Source organism: Erinaceus europaeus, chromosome 14 (genome assembly GCF_950295315.1).
Source record: "Erinaceus europaeus chromosome 14, mEriEur2.1, whole genome shotgun sequence".
Classification (NCBI taxonomy): Eukaryota; Metazoa; Chordata; class Mammalia; order Eulipotyphla; family Erinaceidae; genus Erinaceus; species Erinaceus europaeus.
In genome coordinates, this window is record NC_080175.1 from 75,061,124 (window position 1) to 75,078,852 (window position 17,729).

The 17,729-nt window shown below is 41.7% G+C and overlaps 1 protein-coding gene across 7 annotated transcripts in view; it reads right to left on the bottom strand.

Moving 5' to 3' along the window:
- Positions 1-17,729, bottom strand: part of PEX5L (peroxisomal biogenesis factor 5 like) — a 208,635-nt gene that overhangs the window by 81,022 nt on the left and 109,884 nt on the right. For 6 of the 7 annotated variants that reach the window (XM_060172018.1, XM_060172016.1, XM_060172015.1 and 3 more), the window contains 3 exons: positions 14,629-14,823; positions 12,324-12,447; positions 10,012-10,108 (listed from right to left, as the gene is read on the bottom strand). In XM_060172018.1, the coding sequence (XP_060028001.1) occupies positions 10,012-10,108; positions 12,324-12,447; positions 14,629-14,823 (416 nt within the window). Of the gene's footprint in view, positions 1-10,011; positions 10,109-12,323; positions 12,448-14,628; positions 14,824-16,915; positions 16,960-17,729 lie in introns of those variants that run through there. The other variant, XM_060172022.1, reaches the window with a different exon arrangement.

Genomic DNA, 17,729 nt, shown 5'->3' on the forward strand with positions numbered 1-17,729 from the left:
TAGCTGGACTCTTGTCCTGGTTCATTTCTCCAACATTTCTTCTTGTTGGTTTAACCATTTTATATAGTATGTTATGAGGGCCCTCTCTCAGTACTTTTCAAATTACTGATCACTCTTGCCTGGCTTGACTCATGTGTAAGTACGGTAATTAAAGGGTTGACAGTTATGGAAATTGACAGTTGTTTCAATAGTATTTTAATCCCCGAGTTGGAGTACAGTGCTTTAAAAGCCTCTTTTGTTCTTTTCCTTCCCTGTAGGCAATGGGGGCCTGAGGGCTTTTAATCTATAAGTAGACTTCTTAGCTTAGTCACTGACTCCAGACAAAGAGATAAAGCAGGGTGAGGCAGAGATAATACAGTAGTTATGCGAAGAGACTCAGCCCCACTAGAGCTAGACCACTGAGGTATAGATCTTCTCCTGAGTTTCCTGGTTAGTTCTCTGTCCCCTGGTGTCAGTACAAGGCCTCCTCCCCACCCCCCCACTGCTCCAGATGCTGAGGGCAGTAGCAATGGAGACTCAGTTGCATTTGGTGAGTCTAAGTGAGTCCTCTCCTCCCTTCAGCCATCTTTTTGTTGATGAAAGACTGGAGGTGGTGTCTCAACTGATAAACTGCCAGACTGTCACCAGCCACTTAATCTCTCCCTAGGCTTCTCTCTGTCCATGAGCCACACGTGTTTGCACTCACCGGTGATTTGGTGGGTTCCTTAAGTCGTTCTATTCCTGTCTTGTGAGGTCCCAGGTGGTCTCCTTTGGTACTCCTAGTTGACCCAGGAGAGGAGAGGAGAGGAGAGAAACACAGCTACTGCTGCTTCATAGCCCTGCCTCCGGAAGTCCCTCTGCTTTTAATTTATTTGTTTATAATATAGTTGGCGCCGGAATGATCCCAGGACCTTGCATACGAATGACACTGCTGCCTCTTAGTCCAACTTTTTTATTCCTTATTTTTGACAAAGGGTGGTGGGAGGATGAGGAAGAGTCAGCAGGAAAGAGAGAGAGAGAGAGAGAGAGAACAGAGGGACACTCACAGACCAAAGCACCACTCTATGTTCCCATGAGCTCCCTTTGTGTTGCCTTCTGTGCTCCCAGGTAGTGCTGGGCGTCTCCCTGAGGGCATGAGGTATGTGCTCTATGCACAAATCATCTCCTGGGTTTTTAAGATGAATTTAAGAAAATCTGACAAGTGGAGACAATATTAATTTCTAAGAATCTTGCAGCATTTAAAATAATATATGAGAAATAACTCATATAACACATAAATGGTTAATGGTGTACATTTATTTAAAAATGTTTAGAAAAACACATGTGCACTTACATCTTAAAATTTAAATTGTTCTGGTTTGGGATATTTCCAGTTTCATGGAATATGAACCTGTGGAAGGAAGCACTTGCTGTGCTAGTCAGCAAAGTCTGTGAGCAAGATGACTGGGACCAAATACTTGGAGAGCCTGACTGCTCTGGGTTCTAGAATGTGACATCCAACTCAGGTTGGCAAGAGTCTCTTTTGGATCTTTTTTTCCAGTGTCCAAATTCGAAAAAGAAATGCTTGTAGGGGCCAGGCAGGGGTTCATCCCGTAGAGTGCATACATTACCATGTGAGAGGACTCAGGTTCCAAGGTCCCAGTCCTCACCAGCAGGGGTGAAGTCTCACAAGCAGTGCTGCAGGTATCTCTCCACTTTGTATGACTCTCCCTCTCTGTCTCTCACCTTCTCTACATAGACATAAAAAATATGGATGGGATGCTGGCATCAAGTCCCAACGATAACTCTAGTGGTGAAAAAAGGTGTTTGCACTAGTTTCTAGTTGTATTATTATTACTTTTTTTTTTTTTGTCTCCAGGGTTATCACTGGGGTTCAGTACCTGCACTATGAGTCCACTGCTCCTGGCAGCCATCTTCTTTCCATTGTTGTTGTTGTTGCTGTTATTATTGTGGTCGTTGGATAGGACAGAGAGAAATTGAAAGAGGAGGGGAAGACCTGCAGACCTGCTTCACCACTTGGGAATCGACACTCCTGTGGGTGGGGAACTGGGGCTCCAACCGGGATCCTTGCACTTCACACTATGTGCATTTAACTCAGTGCACTACCACCCAGCCCCCTATTATTACTTTTTTTTTTTGCCCCAAATATCACCGTAATTCATTTCTGGCCAAAGATAATTTTATATCATTTCCATCTATGTTTTTCTTCAGTCCTTCAAATGTCTTTTCATTTTTCAGGTAGCATGATTTCTTTAAACAACTCCAAGAAATGCTAATCATACAGCTCGCATAAATGTCAAGCAACTTTGTTCTTAAGTGTATAGAGATTATCTTCTTCCCCTCTAATTACTCAAAACATGATAGGAAAGAAATCTGTCTGTTTTCATTGTTCCCATCTTGAAAAAACAATGAGTGAATGTGAAAAAAAATTAAAAAAATGTTTTTGGCATTACTAAGGTTATTGTTAGGGTTTGATGCCTACATGCCTCTACCACTTCTTGTGGTCTTTTCTCCTCTCTTACTTTTTTCTTTACATACAGGGTAAAAGACAGACAGAATGGGGGGGGGGGATGGAGAGAGAGAGATTGAGTCAGAAGAAAAGATACCCACTGCATCACTTCGCTGCTTATGAAGTGTTCCTCCTATAGACACTCCCCTGTGGTGGTTGAGGGCTCACACCAGGCTCTTCATGCATGGTAACAGGTGCTGTGCACCACAGGAGCCACCTGCAGGCCCCCCCCATAAGAATTATTACTTTGAAAGAAAGAGAAGCTACATGGTTTTTAGCTTCTGGTGCCCACCTGTAGGGGCAAAGCATCAGGAGTGGTGAAGCAGCGTAGCAGGTGTACCTTGTTCTCTCTAGCTCCTTCTTCCCTTTCAATTTCTCTGTCTCTTTCTAAAAAAAAAAAGAAATACCCCAACTTTTATTTTATTTTATTTATTAGATAAAGAGAGACAGAAATTGAGAGGGAAGGGGGAAATAGAGAGGAAGAGAGAGACAGACATCTGAAACACTGCTTCACCACTTGCAAAGGTTCTCCCCTGCAGGTAGGGACTGGGGGCTTGAACCCATGTTCTTGTGCATTATAATACAGATGATCAACCAGAAGCACCACCACCTGGCTCCTCTATAAAAACAAAAACAAAAAACCAACTTTCTTTCTTTCTTTCTTTCTTTCTTTCTTTCTTTCTTTCTTTCTTTCTTTTTTTTTTTTTAAAGAGAGACCACATGGCAGAACTTGGACCAGGTGTGGTCTGTTGCAGCAAAGTCAAGGGCTGTGGAAGGGGGAATGAAAAAGGCATTGGGGGTCTAGTTCATGATGATGGAGGAGGACCAAAGTTGATGGGGAGAGCATCGTGCAGACTCCTATCATGGAGAGATAAGAAATTGTACCCATGTGATATTTGTCTTGTAAATTATTATCTCCCTAAAAAACAATTTTGAAGAAGATAACAGAATTTTGATTGTGAGCTTCCACTCTCTTTGTGATACAGCCTCCTAATTTAACCACGGGCAGAACTGAAACTGGGAGATAAAGAATTTCCTTGGATTCAGTAAATCCTGATAAGTGAACTGCAAAGATTAAAAGAAATTAAGGGGCAAATTCTTGACAATTAATGGGCACCCTTCTAAAAGAACCACTTAGGATTTCTCTAGACTGAGGCCTGTCACAGTGCATTATTACACATTAGGGAGTGGGTGATGATATTGAGAATCTCAAACAAATTCCCCAAAGTACACTGTGTTTGTTTGAAGGCACACAGGTAGGAAATGGCAGGACAATATGGTGGGAAGAAATCAGACAGCCAGCGACAGAGAGGTAGTCATTGAAATAATAATATAAATGCAAGTCTCCAAGGCAACTGGGGATCCCAACAGATCCTCCCTGCCAGCAGCTCTCCACAGAACAGACCACATGTGCCAAGTCTCCCTGCTGCACAAACAGACCTTCTATCACTCCCTTAAATTGTTCCAAGAATCCCCCAGTATGAAAGAGTACCAATTACTTCACCAAATCTAAATCTAAAGCACTCACCAAGGAAAGTTTCTGTTTTAAGTGTTATCAGTTTGCTTTGTAAAGAGATACATTTAGAATGGACAAGGAGGGAGAAAATACATTTTCATGCTATGTTTACAATTTGTTATGCTTCCTATGGGTTATTTGCTCTGGAAGTCAGCTGACTCTTTTTCTAGTGGAGTTCTGGGAGCATTGATGTCCACACCGTTCATGGAGTGTGTGTGTGTGTGTGTGTGTGTGTGTGTGTTGCTAATAATGGCCCAGAAGGGTTTCCAGAAGCTTTTCCTTTTCTCCCTACCTGTGTCTTTCTGCCAGACTAAATGTGTGTGCACAGACACATCTCTTAATCTCCCTGTGCCTTTGTTTTCCTGTCTACAAAATGGGGGCAAATAAGTGAATATCTCTGTCATTTGTCAGGATCAGCATCCTTCACATTTATATTAGAAGGTCCTATGTTATCTGTTTATCTTTTTACTATTAAATCTACCCCTTTATTTCACATTAGACAATGACCCCCTCTTAGCTTCAGTGTCTTATCTAGCATGATCAAGACAATGGCTCTTTATTTCATTCCATTTAATTAGTTAATTAACTTTGCCACCAGGGTTAGTGCTGGGGCTTAGTGGAGGTACAACAACTCCACCTGTGCCTGTGATCACTTTTATTTCATTTTCTCTCTTTTCTGATACAGAGAGAAATAAAAATGGATACAATGAGGGAGACACCCGCAGCACTGCTTCACCACTTCTAAAGTCTCCCCTTGCAAGTGGGGGCTTGAATCCAGGTAACATGTGTACTCTACTGAGTGCACCACCACCTGGCCCTTATCCCATTTATTTTAAACTTGATTAAAAAGTGCATTAATGAAAACACGTTTCTTAAGAGATGGTTGCCACTTTAGATGAAGTCTTTACCCTTGTGAATGTTTTGAGGGGATAAAAAGATGAGAATGACACCCAACCAAAAAGAGGTGTGTACTCCTATGCTCATAGCAGCACAATTCATAATAGCTAAAACCTGGAAGCAACCCAGGTGCCCAACAACAGATGAGTGGCTGAGAAAGCTGTGGTATATATACACAATGGAATACTATGCAGCTATCAAGAACAATGAACCCACCTTCTCTGACCCATCTTGGACAGAACTAGAAGGAATTATGTTAAGTGAGTTAAGTCAGAAAGATAAAGATGAGTATGGGATGATCCCACTCATCAACAGAAGTTGAAGAAGAAGATCTGAAAGGGAAACTAAAAGCAGGACCGGATCAAATTGTAAGTAGGGCACCAAAGTAAAAACCCTGTGGTGAGGGGTAGACATGCAGCTTCCTGGGACAGTGGGGGGTGGGAGTGGGTGGGAGGGATGGGTCACAACTTTTGGTGGTGGAAATGGTGTTTATGTACACTCCTAGTAAAATGTAGTCATATAAATCACTAGTTAATTAATATGAGAGGGGAAAATTAATTGTATGTCTCGAAGTTTTTTCAAAACACCAACTGAGGGAAGTAGGGGCTCTATAGTGGAGATGTGAGGTTCCTGCTGTCTTAGGGTTCAAAAAGACAATCGAGAGTTAATGTTATCATCACATTGTTTGTTAATTGGGTTAACTTTGAAAAGTCCTTTTGTTATGGTTTGCTGTACAGTATCCAGTATCTTGTATATAGCTGTGCTATTGGATGCTTCTAATCTGCTTGGTCTAGGCTTTTGAGAGAGTCTGCATATCAAATACACAGCCTATATATTAAAAAGATTCAGTTTGTGTTTTGAGAAACTTTGAGACATACAATTGATTTTCCCCCTCTCATATTAATTAACTACTGATTTATATGTCTACATTTTGCTAGGAGTGTACATAAACACCATTCCCACCACCAAAGAACTGTGACCCATCCCTCCTGCCCACTCCCACCCCCCACTGGCCCAGGAAGCTGCATGTCTACCCCTCACCACAGGGTTTTTACTTTGGTGCCCTACTTACAATTTGATCCGGTCCTGCTTTTAGTTTCCCTTTCAGATCTTCTTCCTCAACTTCTGTTGATGAGTGGGATCATCCCATACTCATCTTTATCTTTCTGACTTAGCTCACTTAACATAATTCCTTCTAGTTCTGTCCAAGATGGGTCAGAGAAGGTGGGTTCATTGTTCTTGATAGCTGCATAGTATTCCATTGTGTATATATACCACAGCTTTCTCAGCCACTCATCTGTTGTTGGGCACCTGGGTTGCTTCCAGGTTTTAGCTATTATGAATTGTGCTGCTATGAACATAGGAGTATTTGGCGTAGATGGCTCGGCCGTATTTAGGATGGAGATTATAGCATATTAAATCGAATCCACTGATGGTGAATCGAGCAGCTTCATCGACTGCTATATGTGTTTCTTGTAGGCAGATAACATCTGCCTGATGCTGTATCGCCAATTGACCAATAAGAATGCGTTTGGCAAAGGACAGCCCCTCAACATTAAGTTGGAGGACTCGAAGAGCAGGACCAACAGCTTGAAAGCTGTCAGGAGCTGCTTGTTGCTGGCTTTGAAAGTGACTGGGATCCATGTGGATTCAGTCGGCTAGGAAGGATCGTCAGTTTCCCCAATGAATGGGTACTCATGGGATGCACCATGGGAAGGTCGATCCAATGCGGCATCATCTAAGTTCATTTCCCACGTCTACGCTCGACTGGACCTGCCAATATACGTGGATATCTTCGCCCACCCTGTCCAACGCTTGACGTCTCGTCACCCAATCTGGTCCCCTACGCCTACACTGAACTTCTCTGTTCCAGACTCTTGGAAACAGAGTTGGCAGTCAGCTGAGGTAAAGAACAAACACCTCATCACAGACCCCTGCAAGCGCCAACCCGGCTTTGACCTAGCACGTTATGATTGGGCCCTCCTCAATCGCTATCGAACAGGCCATGGCCGGTGCGCCGCTATGTTCCATCGCTGGGGAGCCGGAGACGACCCGAACTGCCCCTGCGGCTCCAGACAGACTATGACCCACATAGTCAACGACTGCCACCTCTCCAGATTCAAAGGAGGTCTCGAAACTTTACATCAGGCTCAACCTGACGCTGTTGACTGGCTACGGAAGAAGGGCAAACGGTAGAAGAAGAAGAGTATCGATTGTCTTTTTGAACCCTAAGACAGCAGGAACCTCACATCTCCACTATAGAGCCTCTACTTCCCCCAGTCCTGGAACCCTTGGATAGGGTCCACTTTCCCGTATGCCTCTCCCAATCCATATCAAATAATATTGCATCTGCTGATCACAACCTAACCAACACGATTGCCACCTCAACATGCTTCACTTCAGACTGTGTCCAGAGACTTCATGTGTGGAATGACAGCCCTTCAGCTTCATTACTCGGGTGAGACCTTTCCTTTCATAGTATACTCCAATTCCATCTCAGGTGGTTCACTTTCTAACAAAGTCCCCAAACCTAGATATACACCAGTTTCTGTGAGAGAGAGCATATGTTCACACGTATCCACAAACTACTGCAAAATATATACCTGAAAGCAGAAGTACACTAGAGTTTACAGTGAGTACCCCCTTAACACTTCCTCTCCACTATTCCAAGCTTTGGGTCCATGATTGCTCAACAATTTGTTTGGCTTCGCATGCTAACTCTCTTCAGTCACCAGGTTCCAGATGTCATCAGGATGCCGGCCAGGTTTCCCTGGACTGAAGACCCCACCAATGTGTCCTGGAGCTCCGAGTTCCCAGAGACCCACCCTACTAGGGAAAGAGAGAGGCAGACTGGGAGTATGGACCAACCAGTCAACACCCATGTTCAGCGGGGAAGCAATTACAGAAGCCAGACCTTCCACCTTCTACAACCCACAATGACCCTGGGTCCATGCTCCCAGAGGGATAGAGAATGGGAAAGCTATCAGGGGAGGGGGTGGGGTATGGAGATTGGGTGGTGGGAATTGTGTGAAGTTGTGCCTCCTACCCTATGGTTTTGTTAATTAATCCTTTCTTAAATAAAAAAGAAAAAAAAAAAAGAAAACCAGAAAAAAAAAAAGATGAGAATGCTTTGGCAAGTTCTTGGCAGGGGGTGAACCCTTTTGGAGATAACTCATTACAGTCAAGCCAGTTATATTAGAATCAAGCATCAACAGTTAAACAGACAGGTTTGGGTCACACCACCTCCTTCCACCAGCAATTAATTGATTTTGATTCCACTAAGATTCTGTAAACTGAAGTTCATCATAAGCCACAGTATTTTTTGAGTATTAGATATAGAAAAACCACACAGTATAAACCTCTTATTACTTAGCGGACACTCTCCTCACTAATCTGGTAATTATTTCATTCCTTAGCATGAAATGTATTTTAATATGACAGAATCCTGATGTTCAACAGGGCACATATGTGAATGAACACTCAAGATGTAATTAATGTCCCTCTCTTCGGGTTCTGTTACCTAAATAGTGCTCACGTTGGACTTGAACATATTTTGTCTTGCGAAATAGTGAGAGAGCAAATAGCAGAACAAGAAAAAAAAAAGCACTGACTACACAGTGAATTCATTAAAACATTTTAAAACATGTAGATCTGAGTTCACATTCTGTGGTCATGAGTAGGAACATTCCAAGCTGCCCCAATATCAACCCATCTTCCTCAGGTGTAGCATAGAGTATGTTGTTCATCCTCCCATAGGTGGATGGAACATTCTCTACTGTCGTTGATTCAAGTTGAGGGCAAGGTCCTATGGGGGGCCCACAACGGGGTCTATTTTGTTGTTCCTGATAGAGATGACCGGTAACAATGGAGCGAGGGATTCATTTGAGGTCTAGGCCCATCATGTCTGTTTGGGAATCTTAGGACCCCAGCTGATGTGGTGGCCTGATAGTGACTAAAGAGTCATCATTAAAGTATGCCAGTCTCTTGCCCTTTTGCCATCCTTGCTGAATATGGGCCCCAGACCATATCACATTGATGGGTTTTCTAGTCAACAGTATTTATACCCCTTTTCCATATTAGGGAGCTATTCTCTTCCCTGATCCAGCTTTCTATTCCTTTTCCAGCCATGGATCCACCTGCATATCAGATTTCAGGCTCAGGGGAAAAAGAAACAAACAAAAAACCTAGTATAGCCACAGGCCCTTTGGAGTATAACTAAAATATGCCTAGTAGCTATCTATAAAACAGAGTATCCCTCAACTCTTCATCTGCACTATTCCAGCCTTTATGTTCATGATTGTTCAACAATTTGTTTGGCTTTGTATATTAACTCTCTATTCAGCCACCAGGTTCCAGATGTTAGCATGAAGCCAAGCAGACTTCCCTGGACAGACAATCCCACCAATGTGCCCTGGAGCTCTGTTTCCCCAGAGCCCCACTCTACTAGGGAAAGAGAGAGGCAGGCTGGGAGTATGGATTGACCTGTCAATGCCCATGTTCAGTGGGGAAGCAATTACAGAAGCCAGACCTTCTACTTTCTGCATCTCACAATGATCTTAGGTCTATAATCCCAGAGGGTTAAAGAATAGGAATGCTATCAGGGGAGGGGATGGGATACGGAGATCTGGTGGTGGGAATTGTGTGGAGTTGTACCACTCTTATCCTATGGTTTTGTCAATGTTTCCTTTTTATAAATAAAAATAAATAAAAAACATTTAAAAACCAAACTAAGATGTAACCATGTGAGAAAGCACATGATAAGATACAGGAAATGACCCCAATACTTCACATTGGTCCAGGCTCTTACCTCTTTGTGATGGGTATCTGCAAACCACTCCCACCACTAGCCCAAGCACCTCTTTCCCATCATGCACTGGATACTGGACACTCTCCTCTCTACCACCTCCCCCACAATGCCTTGCCCCCACCCCAGCCCAAATATACAAACACAAGAATTAGAAGTTCCTGACTTCTGGCAGAAGTAAGAAAACTAAAGTCAGAATGATTAATATTTTTAGGCCAAAAGAATTAAGTAAAATCTAATTAAGATTTCTATGACATAAAGCATGTTTGAAAGAAGAAGAGCTCCTTGAGGAGCTGGCACTGTTACCTGTGCTGGAGGCACTAATTCCAGTGCTGCAGTTGACTCAGAGTTGAGGGCACTTTTCCCAGCACTCAGTTCTGGTTGAGATCTGTACTCAGAGGACCTGTTATGAGATGAATGAAGAAAAGTCATGTGCACTGGGAATCCATCTCAGCTAGAAACCCAACCAAGAATTCTAGTTAATCTGAACAATTTAAGGTCATGGTAACAATATTCTTATCAGAATCCTGGTGGAAGAAGGTACATTTTCTTTCTTCTCATCACCACGATGACATTCAGACCTTAAATGTGCTCAGTGTTATTGTCTCTGGTTCAAGTCCCTGGTCCCCGAGTGCAGGGGGAAGCCTCACAAGTGATGAAACAGGTTTGCAGGTATCTGTCTCTCTTGTTCTCTATCTCTTTCTCTCTTAATTTCTGGCTGTCTCTATCCAAGGAATAAAGATAATAAAATAATATTAATAATAAAAAAGAGAGTCCTTCTCTGGGCAGACTACCCTACCAATGTGTCCTAGAGCCCCACTTTCCCAGAGCCCCGCCCCACTAGAGAAAGAGAGACACAAGCTGGGAGTATGGATCGACCTGTCAATGCCCATGTTCAGTGGGGAAGCAATTACAGAAGCCAGACCTTCCACCTTCTGCATCCCATAATGACCATACGCCCAGAGGGATAAAGAATAAGAACGCTATCAGGGGAGGGGATGGGATACGGAGTTCTGGTGGTGGGAATTGTTTGGAGTTGTACCCCTCTTATTCTATATTTTTTGTCAGTGTTTCCTTTTTATAAATAAGAGGGGGGAGAAGAGAGAGAGACACTTTGGGGCCAGGTGGTGGTACAGTGGGTTGAGTGCACATGTTACAACATGCAAGGAGCTGGATTCAAACCCCCACTCCTCACTTGCAGGGAGAAAGCTTTGCAAGTGGTGAGCTTTTCGTGTGGTAGTTGTCTCTCTTTCTCCCTCTCTATTTTCCCCACCCTCTTGATTTCTGGCTGTCTCTGTCCAATGAAAAAAATAATAAAACATTTTTAAAGACACTTAAAGAGAATTGATTCTGCTAATATTATAGAGTTCTTTTACTCCCCAAACATGCCCAAGGATTAAAAAAAGAAAAAACTGTAGGTATAGCTATATCCCTGAACCTTACAATCTTGTAAGCCTTATTAAATCACAAGTAAAAAGAAAAGCAGTAAGAACATTAAACTAAAATGAAAAAGCCACACAAATAAAGAAATTGTATAATGAATGCATCACACATCATGCAATTTTATATTAAAACTACATGTGTATTTTCAGGGGAAAAAAGGTGTGCATTTTGATAATTGTGCAATCATTTAAAAAATTAGAAAAGGAGCTGGGGTTTTAGTTGCTGGGGACATTGCTTAGTGGTGGCGCACATATTTCCCATGTAAGAGGCCCTGGGTTTAATTACTGGCATGTGCCTTCTCTACCTTAAGCTGAGGCTTAATTTTAAATCTCCTTTAGGTTTTCAGCTTTCTCATTTCAGTCCATGTTTCAATATCTAATCCAACAACAACATTTCTTGCTGGAGAAAATGCATACTCTTCAGTAGGAAATACAAAACTCAAAGTATAAAGGAATTATTATTATTTTAATTTTATGTATTTATCTACTTTGCATAGAGATAGAAATTGAGAGGGAATGTGGAAATAGGAAGAGAGAAGAGAAGAGAAGAGAGAGAGAGAGACATACAGCACTATTTTACCACTTGTGAAACTTCCTCCCTGCAAATGGAAACTGTGTGCTTGAACCTGGGTCCTCACACACTTTAGTATGTGTGTAATAATGTGTAACCAGGTGCCCCACCATCTATCCCCAAGAGATTATTTGTTAAGATTTTTGATTTTCAAAGGAAGCCTTCAGTTTAACCATAACTTGTTTCTCTCTTATCAATTACTCTTAATTAGCTTTATCTGATGGTGGATCATTAAGGAAATTAGAAAAGGTTACCTGTGTAGCCACAAAGGTTTATCCTTCATGAAATATGCAATAAATTGAACACACACATACACACAGAGACAGGGGAGACTATTTTGATTAATTAACCTAGCTACACATTCAGAAAGTCAGCAACAAAATGTTAAGTTATGAACATACAAAAAAACTTTATTGGTTGAAATTTGATAATTCAGATGAAATGATTTTGCTTGTAGATGCCACAATAATTAACACTGACACTTTATAGGGATTATTCATGACACCAGTGATTGATTCAAATCATTGGTTATTTCAGCACATTACAGAGAAAACTATATAGTTACTATGTAACTAGTTGTTTCCTGATGATAAAATCTTACTTACCATAAGAGTTCTTTTGACCCAGTTCGAGATGAACATGACTTCCTCTCTGCCATCGCATGCCCTTTGGTATTTCGATCTCCATGAAACTTCACGTTATCCCATTTTTCCAGTTGTGTTTGAATATCTATAAAGGGAAGACGAAGGGGGCGAGGGGTGAGGGAGTGGTGGACGGCAGGGCGGATATAAGAGGTGCAGAGAGAAGATATTAAGACTGCAGACTCACACAAGTGAACTTTACTCAAGTGATGCTCTCAAGTCCCAAGACCAATTTTTAAGGTCATGTAAAAATGACTTAAAATATGCCATTCAATAAAAATGCAACCTTTTAGAAGAAATTGGATTGCTTTCATAGTTATGCCATCAGGTTGCTTTGCCTGAATTTGTTTGTTTGGTTTGTTTATTTATTTGTTCTGCATAGGGGTTTTGTGTCTGTATAATTTCATTATTCCTGGAGGATTCCTCTGTGGAAAAAAAAATTCATATAGAGACTGAGAGGGAGAAGAGGCGGAGAGAGAGAGAGCGAGAGAGACAGAGAGAGAGAGAGAGAGAGAGAGATATCACCAAAGCACCATTCCACTGTTTATGAAGCTTCTGCAAGTGCTGTGTATGGTTCTCCTATATGGGGCTGGCCTTTGCTTAATTGCAGCACATAGCATAGGCTTATTATAATTTAGTTACCTTTTCTGTCATTCAATTGTAGTATACACTTACTAGGAGGCTGTCAGATTATATTTTTTATCTTCATATTCCAGCACACAGTGTGTGCCTAGAACATAAGTGGAATTTGGAAAAAAATGTTCACAGAACAAATGAACTGAAGAATTCATAACTATGTAGCATGTACTGTGAAGAGACTAATATATGTTCATATCCATATGTTATCTGTATTTGGTTTAATTCTGGCAGTCTCACAAATAAGTTACAAATATGTCCATCTTATGAATATTCATGTCCGCATCTGTGTATACACATACACACATACACACACACACACACACACACACACACACACACACACACGCGCACACACACACACCCCCCAGCTAGTCAGAGCTTGTAAAAATACATATTCCCTTGGCTTTCTGCAATACTGACCACCTTTTTCTTTCCTGAAAAACAAGAGAAAGAGAGAGCTTCATGTGACTACTTCCATGCACTAAAGACTACAGTCTCCTTTCTGAGGCAAATGCACAGTGAGTGTAAGTATGGGCTATGAAGTTATTTAGGACTAGGCCTCAAATCCCTACTCTTCTATATACTAACAGATCTTGAACTAGTATTTCAGTTTTAAAAATTGACTATTCACTTATTGCAAGGTGTTGTGATGACTTAATGGATTAATATATTTCATCATGTAGCACAGTCTTGGATACTGTAACCACAGTAGCAGCTATTATTATTTAAAAAATGTTCTCCCACAGGGTTAAAGAAGAGGAAAGCTATCATGGGAGGGGATGGGAAACAGAGCTCTGGTGGTGGGAATTGTACATCTCTTATCCTATGGTCTTGTCAGTGTTTCCATTTTACAAATAGATAAATGTTCTCAATACGCATTACAGATTACTGTTCTGTCTGCTTGTCTGTAAGCCTTGGGTTAGAATTGTTCTCTCTCTCTCCCCTCTGGACTAAATGTTCCTTGAAAGCAGCATTAAATCTTTTAGTATTTATTTATTAGATATAGACAGAGAGAAATCTAGAAGAAAGGGGGAAATAGAGAGGGATGCAGACACCCACAGGGGATTCCTCCCCCCAGAGCTGGGGATCAGGGGCTTGAACTTGGGTCCTTGTGCACATTAGTGTGTACTCAACCAGGTGGTGGCTACTAGGCTGCTAAAGTAGTTTAAAAAAATCTTTATTTTTAAATAGAAATAGGAAACTAAGAAGGAAAGGGGAGACATAGATAGACAGCCTACAACACTGTTTCACCCCCTGGCAGGTAGGTACCAGGGGCTTGAACCCAAGTCCTTGCACATTGTAGCATGTACGCTCTATCAAGCATGCCACAGCCTCGTCCCTAAATTCTCTTCTCATTTGTAGCTCCAGGGTCTGGCATGGTGCCTGGTATCAGTGTGGGCCTCAGCACTCCTGGGCCGACCACCTGAAAGCAAGCATCTGCATTCTCTCTGTCAAGGTGAGTTCCCCAACTAATAGTCTGAGCACAAAAGAAGCCACCGGCTTATTCAGGTTCCCACCTGGGCTTCAGCTTTTCAGCTCCTCTGCCCTCAGCTCTGATGTCCCTGGAGGAGCTTTGTTGCTGCAAGGTAACAGGCACACAGGCACAAGGCACACAGGCACAGAGCCTTACCTAAGTCTAGGGAGGATGCCTCTGGGCCTCGGAGCGGCTGGGCTCGAGGCTCAGTATCAGCACTGATGAGGTCAGATCCATCAGCCTTTTTCTTGAGGGACGAGGTTTTCGACGAGGGCTCCAACTTCTTGGCTTTGGTTTGGGTTTGTGCCACGGGTTCACTCAGGTCAAGGAGATCTAAGCCTGTGGTTAACACTATCAGGGATGCAAGAGTAAAGTTAAGACCAGCCCATACACTGCTCTGTAATTTTTTGCTTAAACAGGCTTTTACTATTGATGGTTAACCACTAATCACACTCCCACAACAACAACAAAAAATTTAAAACAAAAACAAAACAGGTTTCAGTTGAGTACAGAAGCATTTAGTGTTTGTAGTATTGGCTAGCAGCACTGGATTAAGTCACTGCATTACTGACTTACAGATTATTTGTATTTATTTATTTATTTATTATGTGTAGACTTAACTGGGAACAAAAGTTTTATTTTTATCAGTGGTTTAAAATTGATTTATAGGGCCAGGAGCACCTAGTTAAGTGGACACACTACAATGCACAAGGACCCAGATTCAAGTTTCATGAGTGGTGAAGCAGGGCTGTAGGTGTCTCTCTGTCTCTCTCCCTCTCCCCTCTCAATTTCTGTCTCTATGCAGTAATAAATAAATAAATACAAATTAAAAAATAAATCTTTAAAAAATATTGATTTATACATTTTTAAGATAATACAGTTCCCACTAACAGAGTTTTGTGTCCCATCCCCTCCATAGGAAACTGCAGTAATTCTCCCAAGGTCACCAATATGGGATGATTTTATATATATATATATATATATATATATGTATATCCCATTTTTTCAACCGTCCTGCGTTCATTTCTATGCTAGTTCACTCCTATACTTATTACTACTTCCAAGTTAAGAGTATTTGGACTGGGAAGTTTGCTGCTGCATATTATTATTTTTTTCTCCTTAATTTTTGTTAGTTTTTAAAAAAATTTATTTATTTATTCCCTTTTGTTGCCCTTGTTGTTTTTCATTGTTGTAGTTATTATTGTTGTCATCATTGTTGGATAGGACAGAGAGAAATGGATAGAGGAGGGGAAGACAGAGAGGAGGAGAGAAAGATAGACACCTGCAGACCTGCTTCACCGTCTGTGAAGCGACTCCCCTACAGGTGGGGAGCCGGGGGTTGGAACCAGGATCCTTCTGCCCGTCCTTACACTTTGCACCACATGTACTTAACCCACTGCGCTACCGCCCAACTCCCTTGTTAGTGATTTTAATAGTGGTTTACAAGGTTATGTGCCTGTCCTTTTTCATTTGGCATAATGTACCTCCACAAGACAGGAGTTGAGCCAGCCTCACCAGTGATGACGGCTGGAATGAAATTAAAGTGATGACACTGAGTCTGAGTTCAGACTATTTACTGCTTTGGTTTATTTATAGAGTTTATTTTCAATTACAGGTTTCCCAGAGGAGCATCAACCTATCATATTCAGAGATTACTTGCCATAAAGTTACAAGGGAGATCTGATAAAGCTTCTGAACGTCTTTGTGTTTTAATTTCAAATGATTAAAAGTACATAGAGCATAACAATGCTGCTAATTATCTTTTATTTACCAAAGCAGTTCAATAAGAAAGCAGCTTGCTGTTTGGGCCCACATGAGACTGGTATTTTATAATCCACAACTGATAAATATGTACACATGTTAATACCTCTGCTGTTTAATATGCAAATTCAAATTTCAATGTAACAAACCATAAAATGGTTTTACTCTCACCTCCTAGCAGGTTGATTACAATGTATTATGTACTCGAATGCAGGCAGAAATAACAAGTTGTTTAACTGCAAACTAGGCAAGTGAAGATTAAATTGCAATTGCACTTATTTCTTCTCTCTCTGTGTGTATAAGCAACCCAGTGTTTCAGCAGCTCATGTGAAGAAGAAAATTAAAATTAGAAAAGGTTCCTCCCACTTTACCTCTAGAACTCGAGAGGCTGGTCTTGCATTGTAAGTTTCTGGCTGGGGAGTTCTTCCCCCTGCTAGCTTAGGAAAGCCACCAAGAAAACAGAGAAACTCCCAATGTCCATCATCCCCGCCACTACCTACAATAACCACTAGAGTACACTTCCACTTGGACTTCCCAACCTTTCTTCCTAGGAAGAAATGAATTTAGACTGAGGTATCGACTTTCTTCTGTCTGCTTCACCTACTCATTTCAGGCAGGGTCAGAACACAATAGAACCCGCAAAGATAATTTCTTCAGTACCAAACCATTCTCTGTAGCTTACTATCCCTATGGGGTCTCTAGGCTACTGTGCCATGTTTTGCTTTCAAGAATTGTTTCCTGATTTCGGCACCAAGTCACAGTGTCTGACAAATGACGGTAAAGTGGATAGATCTGACCCTACCACAGTCTGTCCTGGAGTCAATTTCTTGCTCTTCTGAGGTTCAGTTTTCTCATCTGAGAACAGAGGAACTAGTGTTTGCCTCTTCATTAAGACATGAGTGCTAAATCATCCTATTTGTGAATCAAATGTCTAACCCGTCAGGGAAACACATGGGTACTCAGTAAATGCTTTCTCATTCTTTGCTGGCCTTTCTCTCTCTCTCTCCCTCTCTCTCTCTTTCCTCTCTTTCTTTTCTTTGCTATGCTATTTAATTAACTTTTTTTTGATACACAGAAAAAAAATGAGAGGAGAGGAGGAGGCAGATAGGGAGAGATACAGACACATGCGGTCCTGCTTCACTGTTGTGAAGTTTGCCCCCCCCCTACTCCCACAGGTGGGGACCAAAGCTTGAACTTGGGTGCTTGCACATGGTAACCTCTATCAGATATAGCACCGCCTGCCTTTTTCCTATGCTTTTCTTTTTCTTTTCTTCCTTCCTTCCTTCCTTCCTTTTTTTTTTTTTTTTTTTTTTTTGTCTCCAGGGTTATTGCTGGGGCTCAGTGCCTGCACTAGGAATCCACTGCTCCTGGGGGCTATTTTTTTTCCCCTTTTGTTGCCCTTGTTGTTTATTGTTGTCATTATTGCTGTCATTGTTGCTGGATAGGCCAGAAAAAAATGGAGAGAGGAGAGGAAGACAGAAAGAGGGAGAGAAAGA